Source organism: Culex quinquefasciatus, chromosome 3 (assembly GCF_015732765.1).
Source record: "Culex quinquefasciatus strain JHB chromosome 3, VPISU_Cqui_1.0_pri_paternal, whole genome shotgun sequence".
NCBI classification, from domain to species: Eukaryota; Metazoa; Arthropoda; class Insecta; order Diptera; family Culicidae; genus Culex; species Culex quinquefasciatus.
Window position 1 is genome coordinate 24204273 of NC_051863.1, and position 22214 is coordinate 24226486.

The 22214-nt window shown below is 38.3% G+C and overlaps 2 protein-coding genes across 3 annotated transcripts; one reads left to right on the forward strand and one right to left on the reverse strand.

Annotated features, from left to right (window-relative positions):
• On the forward strand, positions 1-9572 carry LOC6047438 (40S ribosomal protein S3). Its single transcript, XM_001864458.2, has 3 exons — positions 1-137; positions 558-754; positions 8953-9572. The coding sequence occupies exons 1-3, from the start codon at positions 108-110 to the stop codon at positions 9476-9478; spliced, it is 753 nt and encodes a 250-aa protein (XP_001864493.1). The 5' UTR covers positions 1-107; the 3' UTR covers positions 9479-9572.
• A 4-nt stretch (positions 9573-9576) lies between these two features.
• LOC6047440 (ribosomal protein S6 kinase delta-1) lies at positions 9577-19441 on the reverse strand. 2 transcript variants are annotated; one of them, XM_038260641.1, is made up of 4 exons: positions 19281-19441; positions 19121-19187; positions 17298-19009; positions 9577-10139 (listed from the first exon to the last, which is right to left on the reverse strand). In XM_038260641.1, exons 1-4 carry the CDS (start codon positions 19286-19288, stop codon positions 9707-9709), a joined length of 2220 nt encoding a protein of 739 aa, XP_038116569.1. In that variant the 5' UTR covers positions 19289-19441; the 3' UTR covers positions 9577-9706. The 2 variants fall into 2 exon arrangements, with proteins under 2 accessions (XP_038116569.1, XP_038116568.1); XM_038260640.1 differs by having other exon boundaries at positions 19067-19187.
• Between the last annotated feature and the right edge of the window lie 2773 nt (positions 19442-22214).

Genomic DNA, 22214 nt, shown 5'->3' on the forward strand with positions numbered 1-22214 from the left:
GGCTGTCAAGTTTTCTTTTTCTTTTCGCGGCTCGGCCTCGGCGCACGGCGCTGACATCTTTCTTTTCTGCCTTTACCACGTTTTGCTAAAGTTGTGGTCCGACCAAAATGTATAACGTTGTGTCGAAAAAACGCCGGGTAAATGTCGAAAACGAACTGGGAATGGATCGCCCGGAGGCGGGGGAACTTCCGGCGCAGCGGCCAGCATGGATTTGTGGCGATTCCGGGCGGATTTTGGCCGAAAAATGAGTGATTTTGTGTGGTGCTCTGGTGGTTGACAGTTCCTAAGGGAAAGAGTGGTTCCATGGCTTGCTTTGAGAGGGGAAGTGATTTTGGTGTGGAATCTGTGCTGGTGCGATGGACTTTTACGCAAAGTGTGTTGAAAATAAGTGGTTCCAGGTTGCTTGGATGGTTCCTGCAAATCCGCCCGGGAACTCGTCACAAATTTGTTTGCTGCTGCTGCGCTGTCACAACATAACCTCCAAATCCGGTCGACTATTTTGGTAAACAAAAACGCGCAACCACCCCGTAACTAATCCGGATTCTTGTTTCTTCCAGTTCGTTGCCAATGGCATGTTCCGTGCTGAGCTGAACGAGTTCCTGACTCGTGAGCTGGCCGAGGATGGCTACTCAGGTGTGGAGGTTCGCGTCACCCCGACCCGTACCGAGATCATCATCATGGCCACCCGCACCCAGAACGTGCTCGGCGAGAAGGGCCGCCGCATCCGCGAGCTGACCGCCGTCGTCCAGAAGCGGTGAGTTTTGGCGGCCGTCTTTGTGCGGAACATAAGAAAGTTCTTGAAAGAAGAAGTTGCGGCGAGAACAGACTTCAGAAAGTCAAAGTAGTTATATCGTGGCATATCGAGATGAATTTTTGAGTGTTTAAAGATAACAAAGTTCGAAGTATTGTGGCTGCAACTCAAGTTTTTTGGAATGGCACATCAGTATCTTCCAGGAAGCCGTAGCCGTACGTCCATTTTGTCCGGCGCAGATTTGCTTACTAATTTTGCTCAGGCGCGGATTTCGCGCGGATGGCAATTTTGAAAATGTTTGTTTGTATTTTCTTAGTACGAAACGTCGAAAAATGAAGGTAAAGATTATGTAGAAATTATTTTTTATATGTTTCTTGTCATTTCTTAACATCTCCGGCTCTGAATATTTAATTTTGAGTTTAGAGTAATGATTTTTAACCTTATTTATTTTTAATTTTATACTGGATTTATTCAATTTTTAATTTTGTAAATCAAATATTAAACTTTTAAAATTTTAAAATTTTAAAATTCTTAAATTCTAAAGTTCTGAAATTAAAAAATTCCAAAATTCTGAAATTCTAAAATTCGTAAATTCTTAAATGTTTTGCCTTCCTCACCTTACTGAGGAAAGGCTATAAAATCACTCGAAAAATGAACTTCTTAATTCGACCTCGTAGACCTACCTTCACGTATACCTATCGACTGACCCAGAATCAAATTCTGAGCAAATGTCTGTGCGTGTGTATGTCTGTAAGTCCGTGCACCGAAAAATATGCACTCGATTATCTCCGGACTGGCTGAACCGATTTGGACCGTTTTAGTCTCATTCGATCCGTCTTGGGGTCCCACAAGACCCTAGTTAATATTACGAAGTTTAGAAAAGTACTTCAAAAGTTATGCTAAAAAAACGATTTGGCTAGAGTTTGAAATATTGTTAAAAAGGGTGGTTTTTGTAAGAAAACTCATCATGCTATATATTGTATATATAGAAAGGTATTTGAAAGACCTTTCCAAAAGTTATGAGCACTTATGTGTTAATTATACACTTTTTTGAGGCCGGATCTCAAATATATTGATGAAAAAGTTGTCCGGATCTATTATGCGACCCATCGTTGGATAGATAATCAAAAGACCTTTCCAATAAGCCCAAAAGATTGAAGATCTGACAAACCTATCAAAAGTTATAAGCACTTTAGTGTTTTTAGTTAACTTTTTTGAGGCCGGACTCAGATATTTTGATAAAAGAATTGTTATTTATGAACTTTTTTGAGGCTGTGTGGTGTATGAATGCGAGGAAGGCACCAACCACCTAAAGGTGGATTAAGTAGCGTTTTTTTTAAGTTTTCACACATTTCTTCAGACCCTACTTCGTCGCGGCTTGGCAAACTATTCCTCATCTTCGCTATCGGATGCCTCTGGGAGAAGATAAATCCAGGGTTGTTACGGACGGCGCGGATCGCGCGGATGGCGCGGATGGCGCGTATCGCGCGGATCTGGCGCGGATTTGCTGGCTAATTTTGCTCAGGCGCGGATTTCGCGCGGATATCAATTTGATAAACAAAATAATTGAGAACGATAGAATTTCTTTCAAATTACAAACAAAAATATTATTAGGAATTAAATAAATTAATTCTTTTTCGTTGAGTGCGAAAATATCAGTTTCTAAGAAGTTGTTAATGAAGAAAATTTTGTTCTAAAATTATTGATTGTTTTTTCTTACTATGAAACTTCGAAATAATCTTCAAGAAGCGATTTTTTTAATGTATTGAGATTTGTTATATAAATTCAACATAACATTACAACTCATTATTTTTAAAACATCTGCCTTACAATTCAAATAAATATCAAATTTTATTAAAATCAAAAGAACAAAATTCGAAAAATTACAGAATTTTAAAAATTTGAAGCTATGAAACTTTTTAGATTTTCTATGTTTTTCAATATAAAAATTTAAATTTTTAAATTTTTGGTTTATTAAAAAAACAAAATTCTGCTGCCACTCTGATTCAGGTACAATTGATTCTACTCCCAATGGAGCACCCACAGTCGAGCAGTTTTTGACATTTCGCTCCATAAAAAATACATTGTAGAAAAAAGCAAAAACTGCTCGAATGGAAATGTTCCATTTGAAATTTCAGAATATATTACTGCGGGCGTTAATAATTAGAGTTCACGCGCGGTGATACGTCCGCAAGATAATGGTCGCATGACAGCCGCATGACAACCGCAGAACAAATTTTTGGTTGTTGTCAAAGGTTGCCTTGAGTTTCCAGCTGACTTTTGGAAAATAATCAAAACAAACCAAGTTGACAGCCAAATCAACGCATAATTTCAGTTCAACTTGCTGATTTTTACACTGCGGTAGTTAGGCGGCAATAATCTCCTGTCACTCACAGCGATGGAGAAACGTGATTTTATCTCGCAATAAGCAATACATATTCAAATAATAAAAAAATTAGAATTCATAATTTGAAATTGTCAAAACTTACAGACTTAAAAAACGTAAAAAAGTACGAATTATTAAATTGAAAAATTACGAAAATGTTACAATTGATTTTTGTTATTTTTTAATTTTTAAGGAAAGTTCTTAAGTTATCAAAATATATATATTTTTTAAATTTATTAGATTATTAAATAATTTGATTATAAATTTTTTAAATTTTTAAATTATTTGATTATTATATTATTAAATTATTAAATTATTAAATTATTAAATTATTAAATTATTAAATTATTAAATTATTAAATTATTCAATTATTCAATTATTCAATTATTCAATTATTCAATTATTCAATTATTCAATTATTCAATTATTAAATTATTAAACTATTAAATTATTACATTATTAAATACTTAAATACTTAAATTATTAAATTATTAAATTATTAAATTATTAAATTATTAAATTATTTTTTTGCCATTTTCTTAGTTCGGATCATTTTCGGAGTCATATTTTAGTTTGGAGAAATTTAGAGAAGAAAATAATAGAAATTTTGTGTTTCGATTTTCCAGAGTAAAGTTTTGGCGAGAATTATCAAGCACTAAATACCTAGATTTTATAATTTGGTGATTTTTTATGGCTTTAATTTTTTAAAATTTTCGATTTTAATTTTTTTTCTGAATTTGTTTTTAAAGCAACGATATTTAAAGTGTTGTAAAAAATGCTAATATTGTTTCAGAAATGGCAAAAAAGATTCCATTTGGTACAGGTGCGATATGAATCCACAACTGATCAACGGTACTGATCCAAATGCCTTCTGTAGGGGAGATGGGGGTAAGACGGCCACCCTAAGGGAGAAGTCTAATAAAATTTACACAACAGATTATTTTGATCTCAAATTAAGTACATATTGTTCTACTACTAGTCCATTATAGAAATGACATAAATTAGTTAGTCTAAAAACCAATTTTCAATACTTTTCAGGAATTTTAAAAATATAATTGAAATCGTATATATATGAAATACGCGGGGTAAGACGGCCAGTGCTATAAATTAACTTAATAACTTTGCTAAATCCACCCAAATTCCTACAAGGATGGTTGAACAGACTTCTCTGAACATCATAACTATTTTGGTTGAAAAAATCAGGTTTCAAATGTGAAGAAAATGCTGTTTAAAAATTTTCATATTTTGGCTCAGTGAATTTCATATTATTGCGACCACATTTTATGAAAAACTGTGAATTTTTACTACAAAACAAACACAATTTGATGCAAAATAATTAGTTTGTGTATTTTGATTAGAATAAGTAAATCAAAATTATGTAAACAATATTAAATTAGCGATTTTTATGAAAAGTTTGATAGGATTTCATACTATTCAATGAGTTTTGCTATATCACAGTAAAGAATGTTGTCGAAACGGTAGTTAACAGCATTTTGATTAAAAATGGATAGTTTTATTGAAAATGCGTTTCCTTATCTACAAATATGTCATAATAGTCAAAAACCGTCAAAAATATAACCTATATCAATTAAAATCTACAAATTACGGGTGGCCGTCTTACCCCCGGAGGAGGTGGCCGTCTTGCCCCCAAATAAATTATTTTTTAAACAATTTTTGTAAATAGCTCATCGCATTTTCTAAACTTTTTCGAGGGACATAATCTAGGAAAACTTCAATTTAACATGAAAAATATTTGAAGACAGGAAAACATATTGTTATCTAACAAAATGCCTAAGTTGTAATTCATGAAAATTACATCCAGTTTCAAGTTCAAAAATTATTTGTTTATTTTGATCTATTTTTATACTATTTCAAACAATATTTTTGGCAAAGGTGACTCCATATGCATTATTTAGCATGAGGAACAGTATTGCTAAACATTTTAGTAATATTCATTAGTATACTTAGTAAAACAGTGGGGTGGCCGTCTTACCCCGCCTGGCCGTCTTACCCCAGCTCCCCTATTATTCTTTTTTCGTTTAAAATTTCATTCATTATGTTACTCTCTTCTATGTTTGTCGCGATTTTTTTTATATGGCGCGGATTTCGCGCGGATTGGGTTTTGGGGTCGGCGCGGATCTGGCGCGGATTTTTTCTCGACTTTTCCGTAACAACCCTGTAAATCTTCCTGACTGCTTTCTTCAGGGCTGCCTTATCCAGGAGCAGGCTTACGAAATCTTCTTTGACCTTACTTACCGAAAACGGCCAACTCCTTTTCCAGGGTTTGCATCCAGGTATCACAAGGACGGCATTTCCTTTTTGGCAGCTCAATTTTCAGATTGAATGCCGCCTGCAGTAGGTGATTGGCCATCCTTCGAGAGATATGTCCCCAGTACGTGACACGATTTATCACAATCGTTTTAATGATGGTCTTCTTCAGCAGAAGGCTCCTGGTTGACGCAATCGTCACACCACCGCAGGGGCCTTGTACCATTCTTGAACAGTTTTTCGTTCGAAGTGGCGTAGTGTGCGTCTGTTATCGGCCGTCAAAGAGATTGCTTACTAACTCTGGAAACTTGGAAGCAGCGTCGCTTGACCGATTCCGGACGATTCACGGTTGCCGTCAGATACGCACCTAGATACCGGATCAACAGCTCGGTTTTCTCAGGGTGGATGATAAGTCCTACCTCTTCCAACAGTGACCTCAAACTCCACATAATCTCATCCATTTCCTTGAGTGAGCTGGTGATGATCATCAGATCGTCCGCATAAGCTACTCATCTGTTGTGTAAGTTGGACGAAGTCACGGGCAAGCTGCCGACGTACCAGGCGGCGTTCTTGGCAAACAGGTCAGTCGAGGATCATATCTTTACTTCGACAAGAATAACGGAGGAATATTGGAATCATGGCATCAGCCTGTATGCACTGGCCTTAAACATCCGACAAGCGTTCGATTCCGTAAGCCATGCCGCAGTGATAGAAGCTCTTCAAACTCTAGGAGTCCCGAATTTCCTCGTAAATCGGGTGATCAACCTTGCATTAAAAGAAAAAACATGTCTGCGTTGGATGAACCAGCGAACACCCAAGGTCAGCAAGGGAAAAGGCGTAAAGCAGGGCTGTCCGCTCTCTCCGCGTCGCTTCACCTTGGTTCTGCACTGGATATTGCTTAAACTGAAGCAACTGCATCCGTCAGTGAACCTAGAGCATTCGGTCGAAATGAAGCCCCCCTTTATCCTAGCTTGCATTTTTTTAATTTTTCTAATTTAAGAAAAGGTCCAATAATCAAAATGTTTATTTTTTGCATTCTGGGTGCTTTCGAAACCGTCTTGAGTCAGGGGGCGTTGCTTGCGTGATTTTCCCCTCAAATTAGGTATTTGACATTCCCGTCCGTGTTTGGGAAGCGCTTATTTTGTTTGCAAATTTACTGTATTTTGAAACATGGTGTCGATTTCTGGAAAAGTCAGGGAAAACCTGGAATTGTCAGGGAATTTTATTTGACCTGGAAAAGTCAGGGAAAGTCAGGGAATTTTATGCTGGGTCAGGGAATTTCGATGATCTTAAAAATATTACTACAAAATTTCATTTCTATTTGAATGTCTTCCAGGCCAAACTTTGCAATATTGATAATATGTATTCTTTTTAAATTGGTCAGGCCGGAAGGAACGCAGAACTCCATATAAAAATGCTTAAGAAAAGGGTCACGATAAAAAGCGCGTAGCTTGTTTGCAATGTTTAGGTTTAAAATTCAAATAATTTGGATTTGATTTGGATTTCGGTTCAACTGAAAAATACAAATTACTAGCGCACACAGGGTGGGACAATATGAGGCAGTTGCCCCACCATCGTCAGAGATTTGTTCTAAAATTGGTTGTTTGCTTAGCAAGAGAAAATCATACATTTTGTCAGAAAAATTTAATGATTTAAAAAATCCAAAGTTAAAAAATTCGAACATTTGAAAATAAAAAAAAAATCTAAAATTCTAAATCATAAAGATTCTAAATTTTTAAAATTTTGAAGTGCTGATATTTTGGAATTGTTGATTTCTTATTTTTTTAATTCTTATTCTAAAATTCTAACAAAAATTGTAAAGTTAGAAAATTTTCCAAAATTTCACTTAAGTATTCGTCATCTAAATTCTTATTTTTCTCAAAATTAAACTAGACTGTGATTTAAAAATGATCCAAAGTAGTCTAAATTTGTGTAATCTAAAATGTAAGCAAAATAGTGATGGTGAAATGGAATTAATATTAAAGAATTAAATTCAAGAATTAAAGAAATAAAACAAAAAATTATGGAAAAAACGCTTTAAAACATCGCAATGTTTCAACAGTAAAACTATTTTGCAAGCATCGTAAATTTAACAGAAAATAATGTTCGAATCGAATGTAACAGAAATCGTGGAAATTCGTTTTGTTGGAAGGAATGTATAAACGTTTGAAATTTGATAAAATTCTAATTGATAGCAGGATGATGTATATTAGGATGATCCCTTAAGGTTTTGTATCATTTCCAACTTTATACTGTCGAATGAGTCAGATTTGCGATTCCTTTCCGTAGGGTCGTAAGAATTTTCGCGTCCGCCGTCGGTGTGTTTTTCGTTTTTTTCGCGTGCGTGTGTGCGTGTGAAGGTGCGGCTGGCTTTGGCTGTCCCGATGACAGCTAGCCAGTTCGATTTGACCCTATAAAAACCCTATCATACCATTTCAGCTCGATACACATCGAATCTCGTCGTTCGCACCGTTAATCAGTACCTCACTAAACATCAATCATTTAAAACTCGTAAAATCATCTCAAGTTAAAAGTTACATTGTTTAATTCTTCATTCTTTAATTACAAATGATTTTGGTTCTATCTTTCCACAGCCGGCTGTCTAAGACTAAACCATTTCATTTAAAATTTAACAACAGTTAAACGGGAAATGTCTCATCCGCAGCATCCGATTGTATGCCTTGAGAATAATATATAATACCTTTAAACAAACACTATGATTTTGGGTCGCATCATCATCTTCTATGATGGATCCTGACCAAGCACCCTATCCTACTAACAAATTTTCAGGTTTCTGGCGCTTGTGGGGTGTAAGCACAGAGTAAATCAGCTGCCCTAGTAGCAACCTGCGCTAACTAACATTCCCGTCCCTTAAAATCGAGGTCTACAAACTGACATGGCGGGCGCCGTTGGTGGCCAATGACTGTTACCTATTCGCAACTGATCTAGCTTTAGCAATCATGGTGTTTTATCTTTTCAGCGCATTCATACATGCTGTTGATAAGGGAAACACCACTAGATCGTCGAAGCCTATAATCAGTAGTGCTGAAAGGATATTACGGTTCTGTTCAGCAACGGAGGGGCAACCATGGGTGATCTCTCATGCTCATGCTCATGCTCATTTCCAACTTTATACTGTCGAATAGATTTTGTTATATTGAGCAAAAAACCAAATATTAGGGACGAGATACCTCAACGGAATCCGGAATATCCCCGGTAAAGGTAGACCATATTTGTCCCCCATCCGACAGTTCAAAATATAGACAAGTCTGGATCTTTTGCAACCGGAAGCATTAAATTTGGCTAATTCTACCAAAAGTTATAAAATTTTAAAGAAACAAAAAAATGGAGTAAAATGAATGCCCGAGAGTTTGAGTGTTAAACTCGAATTTTTCAGCATACGTCGTATTTATCCAACTCGAACAGATATAAAAGAACAATTTGCCAAATATCTAAGAATTCGGGGATTTTGAAGTTCTTCGTCAGCACAACATTCTAACAAAATGAATAAAAATATCCTTTTCTTTCTCCTCTCTCCTTCCGCAGATTCGGTTTCGCCCCCGGCACCGTCGAGCTGTACGCCGAGAAGGTCGCCACGCGCGGTCTGTGCGCCATCGCCCAGGCCGAGTCGCTCCGTTACAAGCTGATCGGAGGTCTGGCCGTGCGTCGTGCCTGTTACGGTGTGCTGCGCTTCATCATGGAGTCCGGCGCCAAGGGTTGCGAGGTGGTCGTCTCGGGCAAGCTGCGTGGTCAGCGTGCCAAGTCGATGAAGTTCGTCGACGGACTGATGATCCATTCCGGAGATCCGTGCAACGAGTACGTCGACACGGCCACCCGCCACGTCCTGCTGCGCCAGGGAGTGCTCGGTATCAAGGTCAAGATTATGCTGCCGTGGGACCCGAACGGCAAGATCGGCCCGAAGAAGCCGCTGCCGGACAACGTGTCGGTGGTGGAGCCCAAGGACGAGATCATGTACAGCACGCCCCGCAGCGAACCCAAGAACAAGCCGTCGGCGCTGGAGCTGGGAGCCGGTGGAACCGTCGTCGAGGTGGTTGAACCCGTCATTAGTTAAGCTGGGCGCAGGATTCACGCCACGTTCAATATCCAAGGAAAATGTGTGTGAGATGATGAGTTGAGACGAAAAAAAAAAAACATTAAAAAACCAACAACTTCGCTTACAAACACATTTATTGAATCCGAACGTCATTACACAAACAGTACCTATTTATTGTTGGACTATATTTTGTTGCACCGGTTACAGTTACAGTTTAAATTAGTACGCGCACGTAACGACGAACTCCTAAGCACTCTGCTGGCCCCGTCGTTTGACCTCGCTCCAGTCGATCGTGTGGAAGAATGCACTTGCGATAATCTCCTTAAAGTCGAACCGATTCTCGGGCAGCGGCTGCAGCAACCCGTCCAGCAGCTGGCGCGCCTCGTCGGAAATGTCCACCGCGTCCGGATACTGAACGTCCTGGTAGCAAAACACCCCGGCCGGATGGCAGGCGAGGAAGCTGCGCCGGGTGAGCATCTCGAACAGGATGACGCCGATGGACCAGTAGTCGGAACACGGTTGGAGCGGTCGCTCCGGTGCCACGTAGAGCTGCTGGACCGCTTCGGGCCGAAGCTCGGTGGCGAGAGTGGCCGCGTCCGGGAAGCGCTCCTTGCGGTAAAAGTACGTCAGCAGCAGTTGGCCCTCGGGGCCGAGCAGCAGGTTGTCCATGGTGAGGTCGCTGGAATGAGGGTGAGATTTACGTTTTAACAAAATTAGCAAACGAAAAGTGCGCTCCTCAAACACCGACGTAAACGTCAAGTACCTAGAATAAATTTTATCAAATTGCTATGAATATGGACGCCAGTCTGTTAGGCGTCTCTTGCTCTTAAAAGTTTCTTAGTTTTTCCTTGTCCGAATCACAGCCGTTTCGATAGCATATCGTTACGCTCAAAAAGTATTAACCTTTTTTTTGCAGACGCAAACACAATTATCTTCTGAGACTTGTGAACTTGTAGTTTGCTTTCGAAAAAAATCAAGAAAAAAACAAGAATTACACTTCCACTTGTTAACATCTCATGGCGTCGGCCTGGAGTTCAGCATGTATTCCTCGACACGTTTCATCGTCTCTCGAAGGTTGCCGATTTTTTCAGCCAAGCAGCCTCTTTCAGAGTCTGTCTGGTTCTACAGAGCGTAATCATTCCGAGCCTTGCCTCTAAAAGATGTCGGAAGCAATACACCGAGGATTTTCTCTTGCGATTCTTCAAAACCTGGTTCGTCGCTTTCGTGAATTGTGCGGATATCGTCCTTCTGACAGTGAGTGTTTACATCCGAGGATACGTTCGTAAATTGGAATATGTTGCATTAGATTTGATCTGAGGTGACCTGGATCCAAAAAAAAAAGTGTTTTAAGGTAGGGGAAATATGCCCATTTTAAGCCTAATAAGCGGTCGTGTTTCAATGATGGTGGATAATCTGGATTGTTCCTTGAAATTCACTAAAACCAAGTACACCAACGAGTAGAGCAACTTTGTGTGAACATTTCTGTATATTTTCACTTTTATTACAGGTTATGCTATTCCTTTTACAAGCATTAAAAAAAATATTCAAAAATGCATTCTAATCAGTCGAGTGCATTGGGCCACGCTCAATTTTCTATTTTCAGCTTAGTTCTTTTTTCTTCCAGCGCTATTTTGGGACTGCTTAGTGTTGCCAAAATTGATGAAATTTTAAGCGAACACTCACGAAAAGTAGCATTTGAAGCGAAAGTTTCCCGGCAGCATTTGCTGGAGTCCAACAGGCGCTGCACCAGCATGTTGGTGGTGTTGGTGGCCACCCTTTGTTCTTTATTTGACTTCGCTTCTCGCTCGGTTTTCTTCAGCCTTCGATTGGAATGGGTAGTCAAAATTGAAACGTCAAAAGACTTAGCGCGTTTGTTTTTTTGTTGGTGCTTGCTAATTATTTACATGTTTCGGGATTATTTTTCCAGTAAGTGGCCAAGTAATGTGCAAAAGAACATGTTGCCGGTAGTTGGCGCAAGTGAAAAAATATTGATGGCGACTTTCGTTAAGCAGTTAACCTCTCATCTTGCGTGTGGATGTGTGTGTGCCACCAAAATGATGAGAAATGGTCTCGCAAAATAGAAATCGAGCCAAACATTTCATTAGGGCACAAAACCAAAAACCGCGATTCGAGAAAAACGCTTGCAAAAAGTGGACAACTTGTTTCAATTCTTATTTAAAAAGAAGCTTGACTGATGGTATTTTTACAAATGATACGATTAAACACATCATTATCCTCAACTCTGCTTGAATGCTTCCTAATTTATGTTGATTTTCGCAATAAAACTCATAATTTAAAAAAAAAATCTCGTTATTTGGCCCTTTTAACTTTCCACCTGTTGTTCATAATGGGCCCTTTCTAAATGCAATTTCGGAGAGAAGTGAAAGGGCACTAAAGCGCTGTCACCCGATTGTTGTTTTGAATGATGTTTATGGGCCCTTTTGTTTAGTTAGAAATAATGAGGAATCCAGCGGAAATTTTGATAATTAGTGAAGTTTTGTGATCGAATGGTGTAGATAAGGTATGTGAAACATAAAAATTCTTCAAAAGTGTACTGAACAGCAGCCGCGGGACCGTAACAAATATTGTATTTCGACGAAGTTTTTTTTTCTGCAGAAATCCTTGGTGAAACGTAAATCAAACTTTGTTTTGAAGTGAATTAGTGTTAAGAATGTATGAAAAGTTCACTTTATAACATAGAAAGTTCCTCAACTACGAAAAAGAAAAGGGCACAATTGAACTTTTTGTCTAGTTTGTAGTGAACATTGTTATGTGCCCTTTTTGTGTTTGTGATTTTTTCAATAGGAAATTGTTTGCTATCAATCTGAATCTTGGAGGGCACGTAGAGAGTGTACTAATGAATGGAATAGTGGAACAATCTCGAATGTTTACGTTTTGGTTTTGTGCCCTATTGAAATGTTTGACTCGAAATATTGATCAAAAGTGCATTGAATTTGATCTTTTTGGTCAGTAAATGGCAGAAATTTGCGTGCTTACTTGAGGCGGTGCTGTTGCTGGTATGTTTATAGCCAAAATAGTATTTTTGGAGCTTAAATCGAGCATCAAACTCTTCATATGACGAAGATAGGTGTTTGATTAGAATGGGTATATTTCCCCTATATTCTTCTCAAATTTTACTTGCCTCTAAAATTTCTCCAAAGTTATCAGATTTTCTGTTATCATAGACGGTGACAAAACTGGTAGTCTTTAATAATTTTGCAGTTTTCAATTTTGTAAAAGGTCCAGAATTTAAAAATTCTGTAGCTCTTAATTTAAGGTGCAAAATATAAAAATATAGGAATTTAAAAATTTAACGATTTAAGGATTTAAGAATTTTAGAAGTTAAGAATTTAAGACCTTAGGAATTTAGGAATTTCAGAATTTCAGAATTGAAGAATTTAAGAACTAAAGAATTCAGTAATTTAAGAATTTAAGAGTTCAAGAATTTAAAAATTTAAGTAATGAAGAATTTAGGAATTTAAGAATTTAAGAATTCAAGAAATTAAGAATTTTAGAACTTAAGAAGGTATTCTTAAGTTCTTCCTATAATTTTTTTTGTTGATTGTTTTATTTTTTTTAAATTTTGTCTCTTTAAATTTTTATTTTCTTTAATTTTTAAATTTTGAAATTTCAAAATTTATGGAGTTTTGAATGATATTTTTTATTTGGAATTGTTAAAATTTCTGAAGCTCAATTTTTAGATTTTAGATTTAGATTTAATCTAAAAAACCAACAATCTTTGAATTTTTCAATTTCTGAAAATTTATAATTTTGACTGATTTTTTCCTCCCAATAATGTTAAAATTTAGAAAAACATGTACGGATAAAATCTTATTCTATATATTCGCAATTCGCAATTTTCAGTGTAAGAACGGGCCTTGACCGATCTTATGCACTAGGTTCCCGACGAACACGCACTGCCCTTACACCTACATCTCACCCTTGCTCTGAGTCAGTACGAGCAGCACGCTAGAACACGCTTTGAGTGTTCGTGCCAGGCATGCACACCTTCTTTTCCGGTTACGCATTTTAACTCGGCCGGGGGTGGTACATTACGTAGGGTTTGATGTAAGTATAAGCGCCTAACCATTTATAGTGTGCCTATTAACTTTCATTAAAGCAAAAACTGTTTTATTTTTAGTTTGAATTCAAAAACTTATTGTTATTTACTGTGTATTGTTTTCTCCTGAAATATTCCCTAATGTTAAGTCGTGTTTATCTGTTGATATTTCTTTTGTCGCGGTGTTTTGTTACAATTTTTGGTCCTAAGCATGTTATAAAAGTTTACCAAAAGTACAATAGTAATATTTGTGTTAATTCTTTGATCATTCCAAAAATTGAGTAAGGGCTCGAACCTCACTTGTTTTAATGAAAAGGGTGAAGATTGAAAACAATTGACAGTAAAACAGAATTTGTTTTATAAAAATCAAGTTTCAATAGTAAGAGAATGATTAGCGTATTTTGAAGAATAAAAATGAGAAGCTAGATGTATTAGATGTAAAATTAGACAATAGTTAATAAATAGAGATACAAAACAAGCTTAGATTATAGTTATGATAATTTATAGGACAGATAAAGAATTATTCAAATAAATAAATTCGCAATAAAATCAAAAAAGATTAGGCGAATGATAAATAGACTTGATATTTCAAGTACATTAAGGAAAAGTATATATTTAATGAAAAACACAAAGTTTTTACAGCAGTATCAATTGATAGAAAAGAGTGGAAAAGCTTTGAGAGATAAGAGAATCAAAAGTTAGTAAAATTAAAATCAAATGTTGGATATTAAATAGAAGAATCAGTGAAGAATTGGGAATCAGAAGAGCAACATAAAAATAGGAGATAGGTGGTAGCTGAGAATGAAGAGAAGAGAAACCCCGTTGTGCGATGTTTCAGGTACATCCACAGCCGTTGACTCAACATACTGCGAATCAAAACAATACCGTCTATAATCACAAATTACTTCCCTTTCCCACATTGTCGCGCCCCTTTCTTTTAGCCGTCTCGACTCTGACCCGCGGTGGTCAAAGGTTTACGATCCGTTTCCACAGGCCACCAGCTAGGTCATCATGAAAACCAAGCCAACGTGGAGGTAAGAAAATAGGACACTCGCAAGGAACCAGAGCTATACTGTTTAGATCAAGATAATTCGGATGATCTAACAGAACTACGGATGTAGTTAGTTACGCTCCTTCCAGGATGTTCCTTACGTGGACGTCAACCGAAGAGCACGCAACAAGGTCAGTGCCATTGCATGCTCTTAGGTATCAATCCTTGGCCTGCAAAATGTTATTCTATATATTCGAAAAAAATTGAAATTTGATTCACAAGATTAAAAATTGAATGGATTCGGTATGAAATAACAAAAACACAAAATAAGTTTATAAAAAAATACTCAAAACTCAAAAGAAATTAAATTTTCAGAGTCGGTAAGCAGATGTTGAAAAATAAGTTGAGTGAAGTAATAAATTTATTTGAGAAATTAACAATACCCCGCCGTCGGGGGGGAGAGGGGGGGTCCTATCTCGCCCAGCAAAATGGAGTCGATAAAGTAGTCGGTTTCGATGGAGAAAAAGTGGAAAACGTGGTCTAAAAATAGCGATGCCATCCCCCTATTGACAAAATACAAACAAACATTATCGGATGAAAATTCAATTAGGGGAACTATACCCTTTCTCAGCCTATTTCTATTATCGGCCTATCAGCACTTTGATCATGAATTACAGCTTTCATAAAGTGTTTTTGACGGTTCCAAAGCGATAAATAGCTCAAACAAAAGTGAGCAAGCAACTCTCCATTGTTGATACATCTGAAAATGTTGATTTTATAGCGGAAAACGGCAAAAGTGATGAGAATTGGTCGAACGGCTTAGAGTGATTAAAATGGGCATATTTCCCCTAATAAGAATGGAAAGTTTTTGCATTGCCATCCGCGCCTGAGCAAAATTAGTCAGCAAATTCACGCGAAACGCGCCACGGACGGCGCCGTAACAACCCTGTAATTATCAATAATATTTTTTTTCTAATATAGTTTAAATAATTGCCAGAAGAATCATTTTTTGGATTAAATGCTGACTCCGAAAAATTGCAAAATATTAAAATTTTAAATTTGAAAAAATCGAAAATTCTAAAATTTACACTCATAAAAAAATGTTTTTGAATTTTCAATTAATTGTTTTTTTTTTAATTCTAGAGTTTTATTTGAAAGGATCGTAGAAACATGAGGAAAACAATGCTTATATAACCTTCAAATGACCAGTGGTGATTTTTTGATCATTTGAATTGCAATTCGCAATTCGCAATTCGCAATTTTCAGTGTAAGAACGGGCCTTGACCGATCTTATGCACTAGGTTCCCGACGAACACGCACTGCCCTTACACCTACATCTCACCCTTGCTCTGAGTCAGTACGAGCAGCACGCTAGAACACGCTTTGAGTGTTCGTGCCAGGCATGCACACCTTCTTTTCCGGTTACGCATTTTAACTCGGCCGGGGGTGGTACATTACGTAAGGTTTGATGTAAGTATAAGCGCCTAACCATTTATAGTGTGCCTATCAACTTTCATTAAAGCAAAAACTGTTTTATTTTTAGTTTGAATTCAAAACTTATTGTTATTTACTGTGTTTTGTTTTCTCCTGAAATCTTCCCTATTGTTGAGTCTGTTTATCTGTTGCTATTTCTTTTGTCGCGGTGTTTTGTTACAATTTTTGGTCCTAAGCATGTTATAAAAGTTTACCAAAAATACAATAATAATATTTGTGTTAATCCTTTAACCATTCCATAAATTGAGTAAGGGCTCAAACCTCACTTGTTTTAAAAAAAGGGTGAAGATTGAAAACAATTGAAAGTAAAAGAGAATTTATTTTATAAAAATCAAGTATCAATAGTAAGAGAATGATTAGCGTATTTTGAAGAATAAAAATGAGAAGCTAGATGTATTAGATGTAAAATTAAACAATAGTTAATAAATAGAGATACAAAACAAGCTTAGATTATAGTTATGATAATTTATAGGACAGATATAGAATTATTCAAATAAATAAATTCGCAATAAAATCAAAAAAGATTAGGTGAATGATAAAAAGACTTGATATTACTAGTACATTAAGGAAAAGTATATTTTTAAGGAAAAAAAAAAACAAAACAAAGTTTGTTACAGCAGTATCAATTGATAGAAAAGAGTGGAAAAGCTTTGAGAGATAAGAAAATCAAAAGTTAGTAAAAAATGTTGGATATTAAATAGAAGAATCAGTGAAGAATTGGGAATCAGAAGAGCAAAATAAAAATAAAAATAGGAGATAGGTGGTAGCTGAGAATGAAGAGAAGAGAAACCCCGTTGTGCGATGTTTCAGGTACATCCACAGCAGTTGACTCAACATACTGCGAATCAAAACAATACCGTCTACAATCACAAATTACTTCCCTTTCCCACATTGTTGCGCCCCTTTCTTTTAGCCGTATCGACTCTGACCCGCGGTGGTCAAAGGTTTACGATCCGTTTCCACAGGCCACCAGCTAGGTCATAATGAAAACCAAGCCAACGTGGAGGTAAGAAAATAGGACACTCGCAAAGAACCAGAGCTATACTGTTCTGATCAAGATAATTCGGATGATCTAACAGAACTACGGATGTAGTTAGTTACGCTCCTTCCAGGATGTTCCTTACGTGGACGTCAACCGAAGAGCACGCAACAAGGTCAGTGCCATTGCATGCTCTTAGGTATCAATCCTTGGCCTGCATTTTTTTTTTTTTGATCATTTGAATTGACCGTTAAATTGCTGATTGAGGCATTTTGAAAGAGATTTACTTCTGTTTGTCTTTGTCAAAACTCACCCACAAACGATCCCATTAAAGTGCAAATTGTCCACCGCGATGATTAGCTCGCTTATCCATTGCTTGACGCATCCCTCGGGCAGTTGGTCCGGCTGCGCTGCCTTCTCCACCGCCGTCCTTAACTCTAATTGACTAGTATCGATGTGGGGTCGCTTGGGCACCGCCGCCGCCAGCAGTTTACCACCTTCCCTTTCCAAAAGATCATTTCGAGGTTGCTGCTGGTCCGATTGCTCGATCGTTTGCGACACGGCGCGCAGAAGCTGCTGACTGCAGCTGACGAGATCACTCACGTCCATGTCCTTGGACAGGGCGTCGAACGAGGGAATGTAGGTTGGCGGCGGGGTGTGGTCGACTTCGTCGACGACCGCTTCCTGGGCTTGTTCGACCTCCTGCGGAGGTTCCGGCTCGATCGGAGCTTGCTTGCTGTTGTAGTCGTTGACGAGATCGATGAAGCCGGAGTCGAAGGCGGAGGTTGTTGTGGTGACGCTCGAGTCCGACTCGTTGGAAGATTCTTGCGCTTTGGTCTCCGGTTCGGAGTCGTCGCCGGCGCCGCCGCTGCCGTGTTCGGCGGAATCTTCCGAAGTGGGAGGGGTGAATTCGTCTGATTTTCGGTAGCTGGCGATGTAATCCCAAAGTTTTCCACCCGCGACCAGTTTGAGCAGCAGGAAGACGCTGGACTCGGACTGGAAGTACGCGACCAGCGGGACCATGTACGGAACGTTGTACGGAAGTGAGCTGGTTTGGGAGAAACCTCCGGCGGGTTTCCGGATGCCCTTCATGACGTAGAACTTGCGATCGGTGACGTCCTGAACCTGCATGACGCGACCCTCGAGCACGCGGACCACTTTGTACCGGGACAGGTAGTTGAGCGGGCGTTCCAACAGCTGAATCGGCGAACTCGGATCGTCCAGGCAGATCGGACTGAGCTGGAGAATGGCGTCGTCCTCCTGATGCAGGAGATACTTTTCGTAGATTTCCTCGGCCCGCGTTACGTACTTGCAGGTCTTCTCCTTGGCCATCTTTTTGCGGGCGGCATTCGCGTCGGTTTTCGCTCCGGTAAGCAACCGGTCAATTCCTGCCTTGTACTCGTCAAACGCTTCCTTGTAGTGGCCGTTGGCCTCCGCTTGGGCTGCCCGGCTAAACACCATGGCCGCCTCCACGATGTAATCCAGTGAGTCCACCTCGTCCACCGGTTCTTCCAAAACCCCAGAAACCGGTTCCCCACCAGACTGCGCACTCGAAGACTGCGACAACATCGAGTCCACCATCGATCCCCCAACGCTCACCACGTCGTCTTCGCCACCACTCCCAACCTCCCCATCGTCCCGACTCGGATCAATCAGCACAATCTCGTCCGGCACCGGAATCGCCAGATTCCCGCAAATCTCCGCAATATTTCCACCACCACCCTTCTGCGGCGATCCCTCCGGCGAAATGCCCCGCTCAAAGAACTTAACGAACGCGTACGACTGGTACAGCACCGGTTCCCTTCCGGCAAACTCCAGCAACCGCAGCACGTACTGCCGCCGTTCCTCGATGATCCGCGCGTCGAACCGCTTGAAGTAGGTCCGCTCCGCCAGCTCGGGAACCGTCCCCGGCAGGTGGCGATCGCGGTGTCGCCTCACCAGATCCTTGTACAGCTGCTTCACGTCGCTGAACCGCTTCCACAGCGTCACGCTGGACAGCGCCTCCGGCAGGTACCGCGGGAAGACCTGCAAGAATCGGATGTTGCAAAACCCTTCAACGATTCGAATTAAACTAATTCATACAATCGAGGTGATCCGGTAGATCGTGTAGCCCTTGTGCTTGCGCGTTTCGCTTACGCTGAAGCTGTGCACCCAGTCCGGGATCTTTTTGACCGGTTCCATGCTCGACGACGACGAAGACGTCCTTTCCGGCAGATTGCAGCGAAAAGTGGGAGGGGGTGGGAGAATCGATTGTAGAGCACCGGGTCGGGAGGTTTAAACAAAATTTGGTCCTTACTGTCCCATGGTCAACGGGGCGCGTTGGGATTCACATGATTGCGCACCGGAATATTTTGCGAAAGCTGGTAGGTTTTGCACTAAAATTACGCGAAAAATCAATCGATGAAGCAGAATCAACACAAATTCGCAGTTTGTCAACAAGAAATATTTTGCTTCTCGAAGTCATCAAAGTTTGACGTTTTGAGTGTTCGAAATTCGAATAAAATGACGAATCTCAGAATTGAAATGTTTCAAGGACGAATTTCAACACATGTGAGGGACAAGACACTGCTGAAAAATAAAAAAAGCAATTTTCAATAGGGTCCTAACGCCACACATAAATTTTATTGTACAACGGCAAAAAACTCTATTCCATTTCGTAAAACATTTTTTCATTTTCAGGCAAAAAAATAAAAATAAATAGACAAGACAACTTTTTAAGCGATTGATCAACTATGGTCCCCTAGGAACGAGCTGTCAAGTAGAACCTTTACTGTCAAGAAGAAGGATTTAAAATGGATTTTTAAACCAATTTAAAAAATAACTTCGTGGCCCTTCTTGACAAAAAAAGTCCTACTTGACGGCTTGTTCCAAGGGGGATGCAAAAGGCAGCCATCTTGTGAGATTAATATCACGCGCAAATTGCGCACAGTAAAAACAAAAATATTGTTTTATTTATATTTTTTTTTTCATAACAAAAATTCTGATTTACTGTAGTAATAGTCAAAATACACAGTACTTCAGTTAAATGTTTCATGTCATAAAAGTACAACTTTAAAAGAAGTCATCGGCCAGATGTGTTCTTTAGGATCCCAACTTTAGTAGTTTATTTTACACATAAATTGAGAAAAAATCAGCTTAAAAACATACACTACCTTTTAAACTTGAATTGCGGTATAATTTTACATGAAAAAATAATCAGTTTCTTTCCATTTTACGCCAGAAGTTTTTGTACTTTTTTACTGTGCGCAGTTGATTTGTTTTGGTTCCGTAATGAACAGCTGTTCTTTTGTTCTGACTTTGTTTTGGTGCCGTAAATGACAGTTCCCTTTTGTTCTGGTGCCGTAATTTCAAGGGAAGGGTTACTAAAAAAAATCTTAACCTTCCTACGGTATTCCTACGGCCTTTTTGAAAATTAAATTTGCCATAACTTTTGCTATATACATGCTAAAGCCTTGAAACTTGCTGGCATTAAATTTATAGTATAAATACACATTTCACAAAACAAACAAACCTTGGATGATCCCTAGGGGAGCGTCCATAAAAAAAGTTACTTTAAAGGTATTGGGATCCTTTTCGACCCCAAAATTTAAAAAATTGTAAAAAATCCGGTTTTTGACCGATTCCGGTTCTTTTGGTCACAAATGAAAGCTTAGAACGTCTCCTTTCCGAAACCGACCTGGAAAACCAGATTTGGTCACTGTGGCCACCGGGAATCCGCTACTACCGAAAAAGGACCTTTTTGCGTTCCCAACTTTGACGACCTGTATCTCCGGCAAATTTCAACTAATCAGGATGCTCTGGGTTGCATTGCACAAGTATTTACCTGTACTCTGACCACAAATATTAATATCAGGGCCAGGTGACCTACCGGTTCCGGATATCCGGAACATTCGAAAAGTTCATGTTTTACTGTTTTTCACATATATGTGATACCAATACTCTCATGATCGAGCTCATGATAGTTGAAATTCATCCATAAAACTTACTAAAAACACAATAAAAAACATGCAAAATGATTTGGAAACATATGAAATGCTGCCTGTGATAAAATTGAGCTTGCTTAAATCTTAAGAATTTGAATAATTTTCCATTTTTATTTGACTAAGGCCGATGCAAATATTTTTTAAAGATTTTGTCCCTCGGCTCTGGTCGGGATCGAAGGGGGCGAAAAAATATAAAAATTGAAATAACAAGCCATAGTCTAAACATTTGAATGAAAAAGTGTTTTAAAATGCATTTTAAACATTAGTTTTCAAAAAAATTAAGATTTGACAAAAACAAAAATTTTAGCGAAAAATTCCAAAACAACAAATAATTTGTGAATAATCAGAAACAAACTAAAATTGATTCTAAACGTAGGAGAAAAGAGTATGGTATTGATTTCAGTTGTTATTATTATAGATGGTTTTTGAGAGAAATTCATAAAAATGTTACGACTCCTTGGATGAATATAGAACATTATTGGTAGGACTCCTAACTATGATTAAAATTTAAATACTGGGCAATTTGAACGCATTTTATTCAAGATTTTAGAACAAAATATGATATTTCCCATGAAAATAATTTTTCAGTAAATCGCAAATCGTGAGTCCTAAACGATTTTTGCGATTTTTTGTTGTATGAAAATATTGTTCCTGAGACAAAAATCTATCGAAAACCGGGTGTGCACGAAGGTTTCCGCAACATCGCCTTGATCTTTTTTCTGAATCCTGCTGGTTTGATGTAGAATTGCGTAAAAGTTCAAAATTTGAATAATCTTAATTTTAAAATTTGATGATTTAGAAATTTTAAGGCACGGATTATGTAAAGCGGTCAAAAACACTATTAAAACCATTTCCATTTCAATGCAATAAAAAATTTGCCAAGACAACATTTTACAATGCATCAACCATGGTCCTCTTGGAACGAGCTGTCAAGTAGGACCGGGCAGTAAATTTTTCAAAATTGAATTAAGAATCCATGTTTAATCCTTTGCGGTGCTACAAAGGGTCGTTGTGAACAATAATGTCACCATTTTAAGCTAAATTTTAGGACCCAATAAATAAAGTTTAAAGTTGACAGTGTCGACTTAAGTTATTAATAAATTTGCGTTTTTACAAGATTGCATGCAACTTTCTCCGCGTAGTGAACGGAGAAGAACGGAAAAGAAAGACAACAGATTCTAGTAACAAACCAATTTGATAAACTCTTTATTAATTGCCTGGTTGCTATTTACAAAAGTTACACTGAT

What these genes read in the sequence shown, in the direction of transcription:
- LOC6047438 (XM_001864458.2), top strand. Translation starts at nt 108, where the DNA reads ATGTATAACGTTGTGTCGAAAAAACGCCGG. An exon ending in TTGTGTCGAAAAAACGCCGG is followed by an intron (nt 138 to 557) that starts GTAAATGTCGAA and finishes TGTTTCTTCCAG; the next exon opens with TTCGTTGCCAATGGCATGTT. An exon ending in ACCGCCGTCGTCCAGAAGCG is followed by an intron (nt 755 to 8,952) that starts GTGAGTTTTGGC and finishes CTCCTTCCGCAG; the next exon opens with ATTCGGTTTCGCCCCCGGCA.
- LOC6047440 (XM_038260640.1), bottom strand. An exon ending in TCTACCGGATCACCTCGATT is followed by an intron (nt 19,010 to 19,066) that starts GTATGAATTAGT and finishes CGATTCTTGCAG; the next exon opens with GTCTTCCCGCGGTACCTGCC. An exon ending in TTTAATGGGATCGTTTGTGG is followed by an intron (nt 10,140 to 17,297) that starts GTGAGTTTTGAC and finishes CCCTCATTCCAG; the next exon opens with CGACCTCACCATGGACAACC.